The 15,225-nt window shown below is 41.6% G+C and overlaps 1 protein-coding gene across 1 annotated transcript; it reads left to right on the forward strand.

Moving 5' to 3' along the window:
- The first annotated feature begins 1,518 nt into the window (after positions 1-1,518).
- Positions 1,519-6,587, forward strand: tsfm (Ts translation elongation factor, mitochondrial). Its single transcript, XM_083939021.1, has 6 exons — positions 1,519-1,650; positions 1,889-2,041; positions 2,166-2,294; positions 2,420-2,542; positions 3,780-3,861; positions 5,933-6,587. The coding sequence occupies exons 1-6, from the start codon at positions 1,603-1,605 to the stop codon at positions 6,325-6,327; spliced, it is 930 nt and encodes a 309-aa protein (XP_083795147.1). The 5' UTR covers positions 1,519-1,602; the 3' UTR covers positions 6,328-6,587.
- Positions 6,588-15,225: the final 8,638 nt, after the last annotated feature.

Here is a 15,225-nt window from a genome sequence, read left to right on the forward strand (position 1 = left end):
AGTGAGTGATGTATTAATGGACAACAAAACCGACCTTATGAACCGATCCACATGATGGCAGCTGGTTGGGTAAATGTGTCCCATATCTGTCCAGTCAGTGACTTGATTTTAAAAAAATGTTTCTAGGATGCAGGTTTTTTCCATAGTGAGGTCAATTTAAAAAAAAATTAAAATAGTCTGGCCAATCCGGGGCCCCTGGGCTGCAGCCAAGGCCAGCCTGTGCATTAATCTGCCTCTAGTTGTCAGGTGTGACGTTTTAACTTCTTAATTGTAATGAATATATGCAAAGGTTTCCGTGACTGATAAGTTGTAGAACACAACCTCTTACCAATATATATTGAATGAACCTTGAATATATTGTCTGAAACTCTGAATATGAACTTCAGCACTCACTGGATCGGTTCAAAGCGGAGTGTGAAACGAAAGGATCAGCACCTCTAAATCTGAGGTCATGGCTCTCAGCAGGAAACCGGTGGATTGCTTACTCCAGTTAGGGAATGAGTCCTTACCCCAAGTGAAGGAGTTCAAGTACCTCGGGATCATGTTCACAAGTGAGGGGACGATGGAGCATGAGTTTGGCCGAAGAATCAGAGCAGCGGGGGCGGTGTTGCAGTCGCTCTAAAGCACCGTTGTGACGAAAAGAGAGCTGAGCCAGAAGGCAAAGCTCTTGATCTACCGGTCAGTCTTCGTTCCTACCCTCACCTATGGTCATGAAAGCTGGGTCAGGACCGAAAGAACGAGGTCGCGGGTACAATTTCACAACAAAGAATCAAAAGTTTGCAGACTTTTGTCGCTTGTATTGAACTTCAACTTAAAGAAAGAAGTATTTCCAACCAACCAAATTGTTTTGGAGCAAACAACCGGCATGCTTTGTTGTGCTAACTAACATTATTGCCTAAAAGTCAATAACTTATTATTATTATTATTTTTAAGTTTAACCAACTTAAATTACCGATTTAGGCTTTTGGTGTAGTTGGCTTTTTTGCAGCGAGTGTCCCTGCAATGTTGGGGGTCACATGCTCCCACTGCAAATACTAAACAGCAAAGATGCATGTAGGATGCTAATACCTTTGTATTTTAACTTGTAACAGAGTATTTTACTTTGCACTTTTACTCAAGTAAAGAGGCTCTGAGCAGGGTTGCAGATCTGATGGGGGGGGGCGTATGCAACTCAAACCATGCCACCATAAATCCCAACTACGTAGAGGCTTGCCGTATCATTCATCATAATTTGAAGGGTCAATAATGTCTTCTCACCATCTTCGTTTTCTCCCAGTGTTGGGACTACTTTATGCATGATTAATTGATATGAATTTCATGTTTTTGAGAAATTGGATGTGTACCCATGGCGCTGAGTGCTTCTTCCACCACTGCATGTGAGTATTGTGGGATCAAGGCAGTTGTCGGGATTAACAGCAGCCTCGAAAACGCACATGCACTCCTGCACTGCAGGGGGCGCAGCGTAGCAAAAAGGAATTGCGCAGAGTACATTTGTCCCTCCGCGGCTTCCTTACACAGCGTGGATCCATGAACGGCTGTGTTAGGTGGATTTCAATGACATTCTGAGCTTTCATAAGTCAGTCCACTTCCCGGGGTGTAAAGATGTCTTTAAGCTTTTTATTCAGAACAATTACAAAGGACGTTGCCAAGGTGAGCGTGTACTTTATGCTTCACACTCAGGTCATGTTATTAACGTGTTACACCTGGAGCTTGAGCTGTCTTTAGCTGGTCCTTCCTCACTTTATAATTCGCCAGCTCAACGTTACTTATTGACCCTGGGTGTCTCTGTAGAATATTTCACTTCAGAAATAGCAGTTGTTGTAACACATTAGTGGTCCTACAGTAGACCACTGGGCTTTTACACCTTCTCCTATCTTGTCATCCTCAGGTCAGCGTTTGCCAGCATGCACAGTACATACACACAAGTTCTCATCTTCTGGCAGCTGAGAAAGCCCTCCTGATGAAACTGCGGAAAAACACCGGCTACACTTTCATTAACTGCAAGAAAGCACTGGAGAAGTTTGATAATGACGTCGACGAGGTACACACTCTCAAACTCTGTGTGCCCTCACACTACAGGGGTGGTGCAATGACATACTGTATATGGAGAGTTGAAACAACTATTTGTGTGGCTGTGTTATTGATGTAATTTACCAATCCCTCAGGCAGAGTCCTGGCTACACGAGCAGGCCCAGAAGGAGGGCTGGATGAAAGCAAACAAGCTGGAGGGTCGCAGAGCCAAAGAGGGTCTGATTGGCATGTTTATAGGAGATAAAGCTGCAGTTATGGTGGAGGTAAGGCCAGTGGTCCAGGGGTCGATTACCATCACTGTTACTTTAGTTGATCCCTTCCCATTTGTTGGACATGAGGGCATTCAGCGGCATCTGTTGTCTTTCTTCTTCTTGTCTGTGTGATGCAGGTTAACTGTGAGACGGACTTTGTTGCCCGTAATGAGAAGTTCCAAGAGCTGGTCAGAGAGGTGGCGTTTGCCACCTTGGCTCACCACCAGAATAAAACCCAAAGCCAGGCAGGATATGTGAAGGTAAACCCACAGGACTGACCATTGCAGACGTACTGGAGGAAACTCAACTGTTCCAATAATTTGATTGCATGTAATTTTCTTTAAATATGTAAATCGACACATAAAGAGGCAGGCTATACATATGTGGCTTTATATTATTATTTTTATTATTATTATTATTATTATTATTATTATTATTTAGGTCATTTAAAAGGTTTTTTTGGACCTTTATTTGGACAGTACAGCTGGAGAGTGACGGCGAAGACTTTTAGCCTCTGTACATGGGGTATCTGGTCTAACCACTGGGCGCCTCTTATATAGGCCTTTTAAACAAAAACAATTTGTCATGTGACAGTAGGTAAAGCACATATAATAAAATGACTGATGCTCCAGTTTCAGGGTCCTGGTAGTTTTCATGCTGTCATGCTTTAGAATACAATGAGTCAAAATGTGTGCTGTGAAAAATCCTATTGATCTTTTTAACAGATGCAGACTTAACTGCCCGTCTGTTAATTAAGGTGTACCTTTAATTTTTTTTTTTTTATGACATAGATGCAATGGTCGTAAAACTACATCATCAGAGCTTATTTTGTTGCTGTCATCAGTGGTAAATGGTAAATAGACTTGTACTTATATAGTGTCTTTTTAGTCTTCTGACTACTCAAGGTGCTGTCACACCACTTGTCACATTCACACATTCACACTGATGCCAGTGGACACCTACATACCATCTAATTTAACCATTCACACCACATTTACACACACATGTGCAGCACGGTGAACAGTTTGGGGTTCAGTGTCTTGCCCAAAAAAACTTTGACATGCGGACTGGAGGAGCCGGGGTACTGCCGATCACTCGAATGAAAGACGACCCCCTCTGAGTCACAGCCGCCCATCATTGATTTGCATCATTCTATTGAACCTGCTTCTAAATCATGGGATGTGCACATACAAACCTGACTTTATTAGCCCGAGCTGGACAACTTAATTCAGTGAACCGAACAGGAGTGTCGTTTTTCAGTCATCCTCTGGCCTTCTCTCCTGTGTGAAATATCCTTCAGATGTTGAGGGATCACAAAAAAGTCTAAAATCAATCTTAGAAATCGATAGCTTTGCTAGAAAATATGTTTTTAAGGGAGAAGTTATAATTGTTGACTAAAAATACAAGTGTTTTACTGTATGTAAGACTTCTGGAGGTCATTGCTTTTAGGAAAATGATATGCTCTGATTTCTGCTTACATAATACTTTTGTTTTCAGAGTGTCCTGGCAGGTGATGAGTTAAACAAACTCCATGTGAATGAAGGAGCTTTACTTTCTGACCGAGTGGCTCTCACAATAGGTCAGTAAGAAAATGTTTTTTTTTTCCCTAAAGTGACACTACTCAGTTTAAAACATGGTTCTGCTTTCAAACACTTTCCCCTCCTACACTCCAATTACCAAGATTTTTTTTCATTTGGGGTTTTCACCAGCGATGATAGCAGCGTAACACCGATTTCTAACGGATTCGTTTGCATGCATGCTTTTATTTTGAAACAACTTGACAGAAACTTGGGGACATGTTAATATAACAGAACGAGGAGCATAAAGAGTGTGACAGATTTATAGACAAGCATTTGTAAAGTTAGTTATTGTTAAATCAGGTCTTCTGTTGAGCAAGGATTTTACTCCAACATTTTATTAATATACTAGAAGTAATGTCTTTATGACTCAAGGGAATAAAATACCTTAACTTGTATGGCAGCTGGAGTCTGGAGAGTATTTCTGAGTATTACTGAGTGATGCGAACAGCACTGGAGGCTTTTCTCAATGGAAAATATGTTTTTACTCCGGCTTCAGCATGAGGTTCATAGACAGATGATTCATCCAATCCAAGGTATTTTTTTGAAAGTGACTGCCCTTTTCTAAATAGTCTCCAATGACGGCTTCTCAGATGATTCTGTGTAACAAACAAACATATGATGCATCAGGTTGTAAATTATCCTGTGTACGGGTGGACTGGTAATTCCACATAATGGCCCTCATTTATCAATGTTGCGTGAAAACGGGCGCAGATCTGAGCGCAGAATTGGTCGTAGGAAAGGACCCACGTATGATTTATGAAACATTCGTATCTGACCATTCTCAGCATACGAATGAGCGTGTCTTGATAAATGCAGCGGCTGAATTCGATCGTCATTAACATGTTACGCCCTTAAATATTCCTGGTTCGGAGGCCTCGCCCACTGAGGTCAAACACGGAGAGACGAGACACGTGTAAGATAAGAAACTTTTCCGACACAGAGATCGGCATCCTGACATCCGACATGGAGCAAAATAAAGATGTGCTTTTTGTCAGTCTTAAGAGTGGAATAAAAGGATCCCATTAAAACGCTGTATGGAAAAGAATAAAGGAGGCAGTCAACCCGAAGCAGCGCTCCATTGAGACCCGTGTGCGCGTGTGCGCACTGTTGGACAGGTGTTGTGCTGTATTCAGCACCCCTGCCGTGAAATGCACCCCCTCGCATTATAGGTGATATTCTGGATCAGAAGGCTGTTGTTTCCACCTACATGAGTAGTTTATATACAGGTAACCACATTAAAAGCACACTTTGGAACCTATGAATTGCAAGAAAAGCTTGGATAATATTTAGGAAACGCTGAGTCAAATACATTCAACTTGCTCAAAAGATCCATTTCATTCATTTTGTAATCATGGCTGCAGTATATTTCCACAGAACATACAAAAACGTGTTGTTTTGTGTTCGCTATTATCCAAGTTTGTGATTTTAAACTCTTTAAAATAGTTTAAAGACTGTAAGTAACCAATGGTCTGACCGTTGTGGGTTAGCTGTATATAAGCTACTCCTATAGGTGGAAACAACAGCCTTCTGATCCAGAATATCACCTATAATGCGAGGGGGTGCATTTCACGGCAGGGGTGCTGAATACAGCACAACACCGGCGCTCTTGCTCTGTAGCAGGGTTTGCCAGCGGGGTTATTAGGTATTCCGTAAGAGGATACCTTTGTCACCTGGAAGAACCATATCAAGATGTTAATCATCTGATACCTTGTTTGATTTAATGCAATTTATCGAGGGTAGCCACTTACCGAGGAGATGAGTTTGGCTCTGCAGTGCGTCTTGCTGCAGCTGCGCGCCAACACATTCATTCATATATTCATCTTCAACCGCATGTCCCTGTGGGGGTCGCGGGGGGCTGGACGTCTCAGACCAGACGTGAGATTTGATCGTAGCTCCCGCTTATGTCCAAATTGATAAATGCCGAAGTTTGCCAGGAAATGGTCGTACGCACGTTTTTCTGCCGTACGTCCGTTTGATAAATGAGGGCCAATGTGTTTCTACTATAAGTGTTTATATAGTCACATGTACACTGAGATACTAAGTTCACCATGTTTCCCTCTTTCCTCTCAGGTCGCCTCGGTGAGAACATGTCAGTGAGGCGTGCGGTGACAGTAGGTGTCCCTGCTGAGTGGCACATCGGTTTGTATGTACACGGTGGTGTGAGCGGCCAGACTGAGGTGGCCATGGGTCGGTATGGCGCCCTGGTTGTGTTTCAAGGTGGAAAGGAGGGAGAACGGGAAGTTCTAGGACGTAAGCTGGGACAGCATATAGTGGGCGAGGCCCCCGTGTCCCTGGGCAACATGGATGACCTGCCTTGCGGTGAAAGTGAGACTCGCCTGCTGCCTCAAACCTTTTTGGGAGACCCCAGCAGGACTGTGGCACAGTTCCTCAGGGGTCAAGAGGCTCGAGTACTGGACTTTGTCAGATTTCATTGTGGCGAGACAGTCAGCGAAGAAGCAAAATGAGGTGACGAAAATCATTTTTTTAAAGAATGCGTCATGTGTCTTTATTTAACATGAAGATGAAATGCAACTACCCATTTATTCTTGCAGATTCAGACAGTCACACATTGTTATCATGAATCTGAAAGCAGAATATATACGTCTACCAGCACTAGTTCCTGATTAAATTACCAATCCAACAATGAAATGTGTTTTTTTTCTTCCCCTGGAAATCTTAGTCCATGTTAATTTGTTTATGCTACTCGCTGTTTTGAATTATAAGATCCATGTGAACATTCTTTGGTTTGGTACCCTACATGCTCAGTAAATAGCCATGTAGGGTATCAAACTGTTACAGTTACACAGTAGATGATTTGTTCATTTTTAACAGGAAGGATGGACTGGTAAATATTGAAAAGCGAACCGCCCGACCTATCGGGGAATAAACAAGGGAATGTGTTGAGTATAGTTCTTTATTATCATGTGCAGAGCAATTACAGCGAAGCAGCCGTTTGCAGTAAAACTGTTAGTTCTCAGGCTCCTTACAACAGTGATACAACAGTCATACAACTATGTATATAAGAATAAAATAAAGACGTTAAAATCAAATTGAAATCGAAGACATGAAGTCACCTTCCTGTCCTTTTGCCACTGTGTTATTTCAATGGAGGTGTGTTTTGGGTCGTTGTCATGCTGGAAGGTGAACCACCTGCCCATGTTCAAGTGTCTAACAGAGGGCTGCAGTTTTTCCTAAATACTTTGGGTGGACTTGGCAGCATCCATTTTCCCTTCAATCCTGAACAACTGCCCAGTCCCTGCTGAGGAGAAACAAGCTCAAAACATAACCATGCTTCACTGTACACTGCACATTTTTTCGAGCGGGATTTATAATAAAAAATTGGATAGGTTTTGCATGACTTTCAGATTCAGGATTACAGCAATATACTGTGAAATATACTCACAGAATTTTACTGTAATTAGTAATTACACATCTGTGATATTACAATGCATTGTTGTAAAAGCACAACTGTATACTGTAACTTTACAGCTTCAATGGCAAAGCAGTTACTGTGATATTACAGTGCATTACTGGGGAATTACAACCTTTTGCTGTACATAATTGGAACAAGACCCTGTACTTTTATAGTGTACCGTGAAAGTAATGTAAACATTGACAGTAATTTACTGTGAATTTACAATGTATACTGTGTAAGTCATGCTTAAATTAGCCAGTTATTTACAGTGAAAGTAATGCTGATGCAGTTTCCATTTACTGTGAATTTATTGCCCCCCAACAAACAACTCTGAGGTAAAGTCAATGTTAGCCCAACAAATGAATAATTTTCAACATACAGCAAATGTGTGCACAAAGTTATACACATTCTCAGACACATACTCACATCCAACCAATTTACAGTGGAACATCATGGTCCTTTTTAACTAGTCACCTACGTAATCTATTTCTACTCACTCTTAGCCTGACACTGAAAAGGATGGTTAGCCTCGCCCTCTGATGACCTAGACAGAAATTAAAAAGGAGAAATAACACAAGGGCAACCAACAATACAAATTTCAGTTTCAATGCAGACTATGATCATGAGTATTTTGTAAAAAAACAAAACAAAACAAAAAAACATGAGAAGAAGAGAAAATCTTAATGGACATTTTTGGAGTTACATCACCTTTGGGTGTACTGCAATATTATCCCGAGTTGAAATTTGGCCCGAGAGCAAAACTATTTTTTTGCAGAATAGTAGCCTGTCCAAGCATGGCTAAGGAGTACCTAGTCTATGTGGCATATCTCTACCGATGCATAAAGCCGCTTTATGCCTCACAGACTAGCTAGTCATTAGCCTGCTTAGATCGGCTACCTTTCGGCAAAACCGCTTTTGCTCTGGAATCATGTTTCAGCTCGGGGTATTACTGCAATACTGCAATACACGGTATAAGTAAATTAAAATAAATAACTGTGATAGACTGGCGTCCTGTCCAGGGTGTACCCCGCCTCACGCCCGATGTCAGCTGGGATCGGCACTTTGAGATTGCTCACTCAATGTAAAGTGCTACAATTTTTACAATTATTATTCTTTATAATTATCATTATAATGGAATAAAACACACAGAGAAATGTCTGTGATTGAAACATTAACTACCTTAGTTACACCAGCATTCAAACAGGAACTACCAATTTCTTGAGGGTGGCACACGCACACCAGGATCGAGAATGTCAAATAGAGGCATAATTAAGCCATCACAGGGAAGAGAAACCAACCCAAAATTTATGTCAAACAGAAGTAGATAACATGATTACCGGTAATCTCAATAAAAGAAACACTGCTAATAAAAAACCCTGCTGCAAATAAAAGACTAGCCACCGGGAGCAAACATGACAACAACAGGTACTAAGAGTCTGGAAGGAAAACACATCTGAGTGCAAACAACTGACGGCTAACTGACCAACATCCTCCAGTTCAGCCTCAAATCAAACCTGGGGCTACATGGCCCAACCATAAAACACATTAAAAAGGGGAACATAGGGATGACCCGCTGTTGAGTACACGTAGCGACAATAAACATAAACTTTTTCACTTGCTTTCCCGTTCGTTTTTCTTCTTATTTATCCCTCTTCTTATACTACTTCGTCTTTTTCTTCACTCACATAACAAATAGTTGCTAACACAGTAATATCAAATTGCCTGTGTGCAAAGGGTAGGACTGCAACAACGCCACCATGGGACTTTCACCCAAAGATTTAACTCTGTCAATTGATCTCAGGACACGCAAGTAAGGTCACTCATTAGGGATGAGACGTGGTTCACAATCAAATACATCTTTATTGTTAAATATTAAAACAATGCAGCGTCCGCAAATGATAAAAGAAACTATTCCGCCTGAGGCCCGCTGGTGTGGGGAAACTAGTGAGGGAAGGGGTCCAAACTAAATATAAGTAACCGGGGGACGTGACAATCACACACTCACACACACTTTGTGAATAACAAAAAAACACACACATAGTGGAACAAAACTAGTATAAAAATGGAAACTGGGCAAATTATGATTAAACCAAACAAAATATCTATTGCCCGGAATAAACCAAGAATAGGAAGCAAATAGCACCGATTAAATGCAAACAAAACTAAACACCACCTGCCCTACACAAAGGAATTGCACTAGTTATTTAAATCAAATTAACCAAAAGGATATCAAAGTCAAGACAGGTGGGATGAAGAAAACAAATTAACAAAAAAAAAAAAGTTAAGGAGTCAAAATGAAGCTAAACACATCCATGAAGGCACACATGCTAACAGTGACCTGGCCGCGAACAGCCGCAAGGCTGCAACACAGCAGCCGGCAAAGCTGCGGCAAAGCAGCGGCAAAGCAGCGGCAAAGCAGCGGCAAAGCAGCAGACAAAGCAGCGGCAAAGATGGAGACAAAGCAGCAGCGGTCAGCTGATCGTGACTTTTCTTATGTCTTTTGGCCGGATCGAATACACACACAAGGCGGTGAGAGAGGGAGAGACACATGCGGCTACCAGAAATATTGTTGCTATGTTGTTATTTGTACCACTCCCTGCAGGAGATAAACATGTCCAGGGGCAGTGGGGGCTTGGAAGCCGTTATGACAGAGGTGCTGTTGTCTCCTGTGCTGCTACAGAGGGTGAAGGGGGAGTTTTCTTAAATACAGATGGACTGCTGCACACACACAAACACACACACACACACACACACACACACACAAAATATACAGATGAAGACACTGAAGACAAGTCCCCAAAAGACTGAAGCACTTTAGAAATGCTTTATTTTCTGAGCAGTTGAATGTAAATGTTTTTTTTTACAATCTTTTTTTGTTTCCATAAAACGTAATGTGTATGTTACCTGTGATTTGTTATTTATATTTAAGTCCACACCTGTATCAGTGCTCAGTTTGTGAACACCACAATGTGTTGAATTAATACAAATATTGTAAACAAACACCTTTTGACTTGTCATTAATATTCTTTTCCTATTCAGCTACACAAACATCTATAAACTATGCAAAATCGTATTATAAATGAGAGTATAACAGAGTTCTATTTACACCATAGTAATGTTTCTTGCCTCGCGATATGCCGCATACTGTCCTCCTTTTTGGTGTTATGGCTACCCTAGCTAAATATGGAATAAAAAAACTACAAAATAGAATTAGGGGATTAGGCAAATATAGCAGTGTACACCAGAATCCTTTTGATGTCACTGTTGAAGTAAGGGCACTTCTCTTCCTCAATGTCAGTGTCAGGACAGTTGTCATCTTCCCTTTGTTGAGGTAGTGAACAAGCCTACCCGGATCTTTTGATGAGAAGTGATCAGTTTGGACACATACAACAACTTTAAAATATTTATTAATACAAATATCTTTGGAGATGTAACCACAGAGAATCACATCTGTTCAGGCTGCAAGCCCGGTGAGATCTGCTGATACAGAGTACACTTCTCCTTTATAGGTATAAGCATATATCACACACCCACTGACAGTGTCCTTGAAGGCCTCAGTGCTCCCTCACCCGTAGTTGCCCTATCTACTGACTGCTACTCAAACTCCCTTGTCCCTCCTCTGCGCACACTCTCCCAGTGGTTTCAAGGCTGAGAAACAAGCACCCACTGTCTGCATAATACATGAAAATTACAATGAACACACAATATAAATGTATAACACCTAATGTGCTACTTTTACCACTACTCTTTAACCACTATAACAACCAGCATATTTACATATATCCTTCAACACCTTTCCTCTTCTTCTTTTTTATTGGCAAAATGTTTACAGCGACATTAGTCTGTGCAACACAGTCCTGCAGAGAAACAGGAACATCTGCCGGCCTCACAGGCACTTTCTTTACAGCTGCAGTGTAACACATGCAAAACACTGTCAGGGGCCGGATTTCCAGCATATCCAGCAGGCGATGGAGCACTTATATCTTTTTGAGAGAGGACCTCATTATTGCAGCCTGGTAGTTTACCCTTTTGCATTGCTGGTGGAGGGCATCAGTAGTAGGGGGAATGCATAATTCTGGTAAGGCTGATGATGCCATACAGAAAGCCTTGTAACGAGCCTCATTTACATTTCTGGCAGCTGGCTGATCATATACAGTAGGTAAAACGCGACCCTCTGTAAACGTTATGTATTCAAACAGACAGGTTTTATATTAAGCTGTTCTCTTTTTTTGCCCATCCTGGCCTCTTCCTACCTACCATTTCCTACCTTTTCCTTTTCCTTTTCCGCCTTTGTATTGAAACTGTTGCAAAATAATTTCCCTCGGGATAAATAAAGCTTCTTGAATCTTGAATCATATTCACTGACACGTATACTGACATCGGCTGTCTGTAGCTATTTAGCGGTAAAACTATTTGGAAAACACATGTCATGAACGAATAACACGATAAATCAGACCCAAATGCAGACAAGGACGCAAAGAACGGTTTAAACGAATATTTAATTATACATAAACAAGGGAATCCAAAAACAGGGTCAACAAACAAACAAAACGTGACGAGACGGTCGACGATCACAGGAAACTTTAACAAAAGGGAACAAAGAAACAATGTTTAACAAATAAACTACGAAGAGCGAAGGTTCAAAGAAGCAAAGTACGGGAGCCAACAGACGAGAAGTTACCACGCAAATGAGGAAAACGGTCTGGCGCCAAATGTGTCCCACATCCGGCCTTTTATGCAGCAGCAGGTCATCGGTGGAACTGGATACAGCTGGGTGGAACCACACCTACCAGCTTCAGACAGATACACACCAAGAGGAGAGACACATGCAGGGAACAACAGACAGAGGGAGACAAACACAAGCACAAAAGGAAAGGAAAAGACTGGCAGACACAGGAATCCTGACAGCACAGGCTTCATTTACGGGGGGAATCTCTCGATTACACACCCTGGCCCTGTTCTGAGCTACAGCCCCGGATGTTTTAATAGCTAGCAACGCACCTGGTCAAAGCCGTCCTTGGCCTGTCGGTTCCTGATGGCTCTTGCAGCTGGTCAGAGTCCCTAAATGCAAACAAACCAATAATGTGTTTGTTAGGCAGTGTACAGTACTGTAGTCTGTGATGCACATATTCACACTTTAACCAGTGCAAAGATGTCACATAACTTAAAATGGGCAGGGATGCATAATGTTAGTGTTAAACACTGTTTTTTAAAGGATGCAGCTCCTACCCAGTGCAGTCTTGCATAAAGATGTAAAAATAATATAGAAAATCTAAAAAATAAATAGTGTTGGGGTGGGTGGGTTAAGGTGCATAGTTCTGCTGCTTCATACATGTATCTATAAAGAGTCAATGGGTAATTAGAGTGAATAAAAAGGATTCCTATACAGTATGGGTTATTACACATATTGAGATGGTGCATCCGTCACACCAGTCGATACCCAAGCAGTGCAGTCTGTCGTGCAGGTGTCAGGGTGGAAGAGAAGGGAGGGGTAGCAGAAGACGGCGTTAACTTCAGTGCCTGCTAGCCAGTTTTTTTTATCTCATACCACTTTGTTGAAAATATAATTTAATTCCTCCTCCTTCTGGAATCGTGAAGGTAAGGGCTTTATGTACCGGCCACAGGCCGAGCAGACGACCTGTATCTTAGCTGTGTAATAATAATGCCTGGTTACAGGGGGACAATATCTACAGTTAATGATATTAATATTAAAAAGTGGGTAGTGATGATGTACTACTTGTAAAATAGTACAAAAAATAACCCAGATTCAGTTTTAATATAGTCATAAATGTATTGTTTTATTCATACCGAGACTCCTGCTAACTCGCTGTAGCTGTGGAAGGAGTAATGTGCTTGGCCCTTGTAGATACACGGTCGTCAGTGACAGCGCTCAGGCCAGACGTGTGTTCTGGGTGGGCTCAGCTGGAGCCCACTGGAGTTCAGCTGCGCACGACCACAGGAGGACTGGCTTCAATGGGGGAATTTGGGGAATATAGATGTACGTCACTGTGTGCCTTGTCCTGAAACGGCTACTACCCATCTTTATCATTTTCCCTGGACATAAACCTGTCAAAGCCATCAAGGAGGAGTTCCACAGGATTGCAGGTGAATGATGTAGAGATCCATTACATTAATATTAAATAATATTCTGTTGACAATGTCCAATGGCTCTGTGATGCAACCTTAGACTGGGATTATTAAATTTCATTTCTATCAGGATTTCCCAGTGTGTGAGTTTAACCTGAGCAACAGACTGCAGCGTGGTAAGCAGCCTAAAGATTTGCACAATACTGTATAATTCACTTGTCTCCCTCCTTTTAATATAATCTAATGTATCCACTACATTACAGGACAGTTTGATGGCCATCTGCTGGGTGACAGGGCTTACCCATGCCAACCTAGGCTGCTGACCCCTTACCCTGGCCCTGAACCAGGCCCCCAACAGAACTTCAACCAGGCTCACTGCAGGACAAGAACCCGGGTTGAGATGACCATAGGCCTGCTGATAGTTCGTTTCCAGTGCCTACATCGCCTCAGGGTGACCCCTGTGATATTATTGTGGCATGTGTTGTTCTTCAAAATATTGCCACTGTTAAAGGAGAGCAGCACCCTGCCCTACAAATTAAAAAAACCCTGATGATGACCCCATCCACCTGTCAGCTATGCTGGACGGCAGAGCAGTCAGAGAAAGCATATGCCATCATCACTTTAGTGATTGAGTCACCACCATCATTACCACCACTACCACCACAGCAATCAAATAAAGACATAATACACATTTCATTTGGTCTTCTTTATTTCCTGCAAATACAAAAGCTTGTTAAGTTAATGTTCCAATAGTTAACAAAATGTACATAATTTACCTGTGACCAATTAAATTCAATTCAATTTTATTTATAGTGCCAAATCATAACAAAGGTTATCTCAGGACACTTTACAGAGCAGATATAGACCACACTCTATGACTTATTTAAGATTTACATAGACCCAACAATTCCCCCGTAGAATTACAGCGGCAACGAAAACCTTCCCTATAACAGGCCTCCCGAATAACACTGGGGAGTTGGTTCCAGAGGAGAGGAGCTTGGTAGCTGAAGGCTCTGCCTCCCATTCTCCATTCGAGACTCTAGGAACGACAAGTAGCCCTGCATTCTCAGAGCGCAGCGATCTAGTCGGGTAATATGGTACTATGAGCTCTTTAAGATATGACGGAGCCTGACCAATAAGAGCTTTGTAGGTAAGGAGAAGGATTTTAAATTATATTCTGGGTTTTACAGGTAGCCAGTGCAAAGACGCTAATACAGTAGAAATATGTTCTCTCTCTCGCATTTTGGACCAACTGGAAACTCTTAACAGACTTATTGGAGCAGTCTGATAATAAGGAGTTGCAGTAGTCCAGCCTAGAAGTAACAAATGCATGGACTAGTTTTTCTGCATCTTTCTGAGACACAATGTTCCTAATTTTCACAATATTACGCAGGTGAAAATATGCAGTCCTTGTCGTTTTGTGTGTGAATCGAAGGACATATACTGATCAAAAATAATACCCAGATTTCTTACTGTGGTACTGGAGGACAATTCAGAGTAATAATATCTTTAGCTATTGAGTTTTGGAGGCCTTCGGGGCCAAGTACAATAACTTGATTACTTTATCAGATTTAAGGACTAAATTTGACAGAAACTCTGAGAATTCAGATAGAAATTCAGAGTACCGACCAGGAGCACGGTACACTATAACAAGTATAATTGGCTGCACAGTTTTCCAGGTTGAATGTGAAAGATAAAGAACAAGACTTTCAAATGAATTATAATTTAGGTTTAGGGCTGATTAATAGGCCTGAGTCATAAATAGCTGCAACGCCTTCTCCCCGAGGAATATGAGTATTAATATGACTGGGAGGAGTGGATTCACTTAGGCTAACATATTCTTCATGATACAACCAGGTTT

The sequence above is a fragment of the Echiichthys vipera genome (genome assembly GCF_963691815.1).
Source record: "Echiichthys vipera genome assembly, chromosome: X".
Classification (NCBI taxonomy): domain Eukaryota; kingdom Metazoa; phylum Chordata; class Actinopteri; order Perciformes; family Trachinidae; genus Echiichthys; species Echiichthys vipera.

Excerpts from the sequence above, each read along its gene's own strand:
- tsfm (XM_083939021.1), top strand. The coding sequence starts at position 1,603 with ATGTCTTTAAGCTTTTTATTCAGAACAATTACAAAGGACGTTGCCAAG. Across the intron at positions 1,651-1,888 it reads TTACAAAGGACGTTGCCAAG|GTCAGCGTTTGCCAGCATGC; the intron begins GTGAGCGTGTAC and ends TGTCATCCTCAG. Across the intron at positions 2,295-2,419 it reads AAGCTGCAGTTATGGTGGAG|GTTAACTGTGAGACGGACTT; the intron begins GTAAGGCCAGTG and ends TGTGTGATGCAG.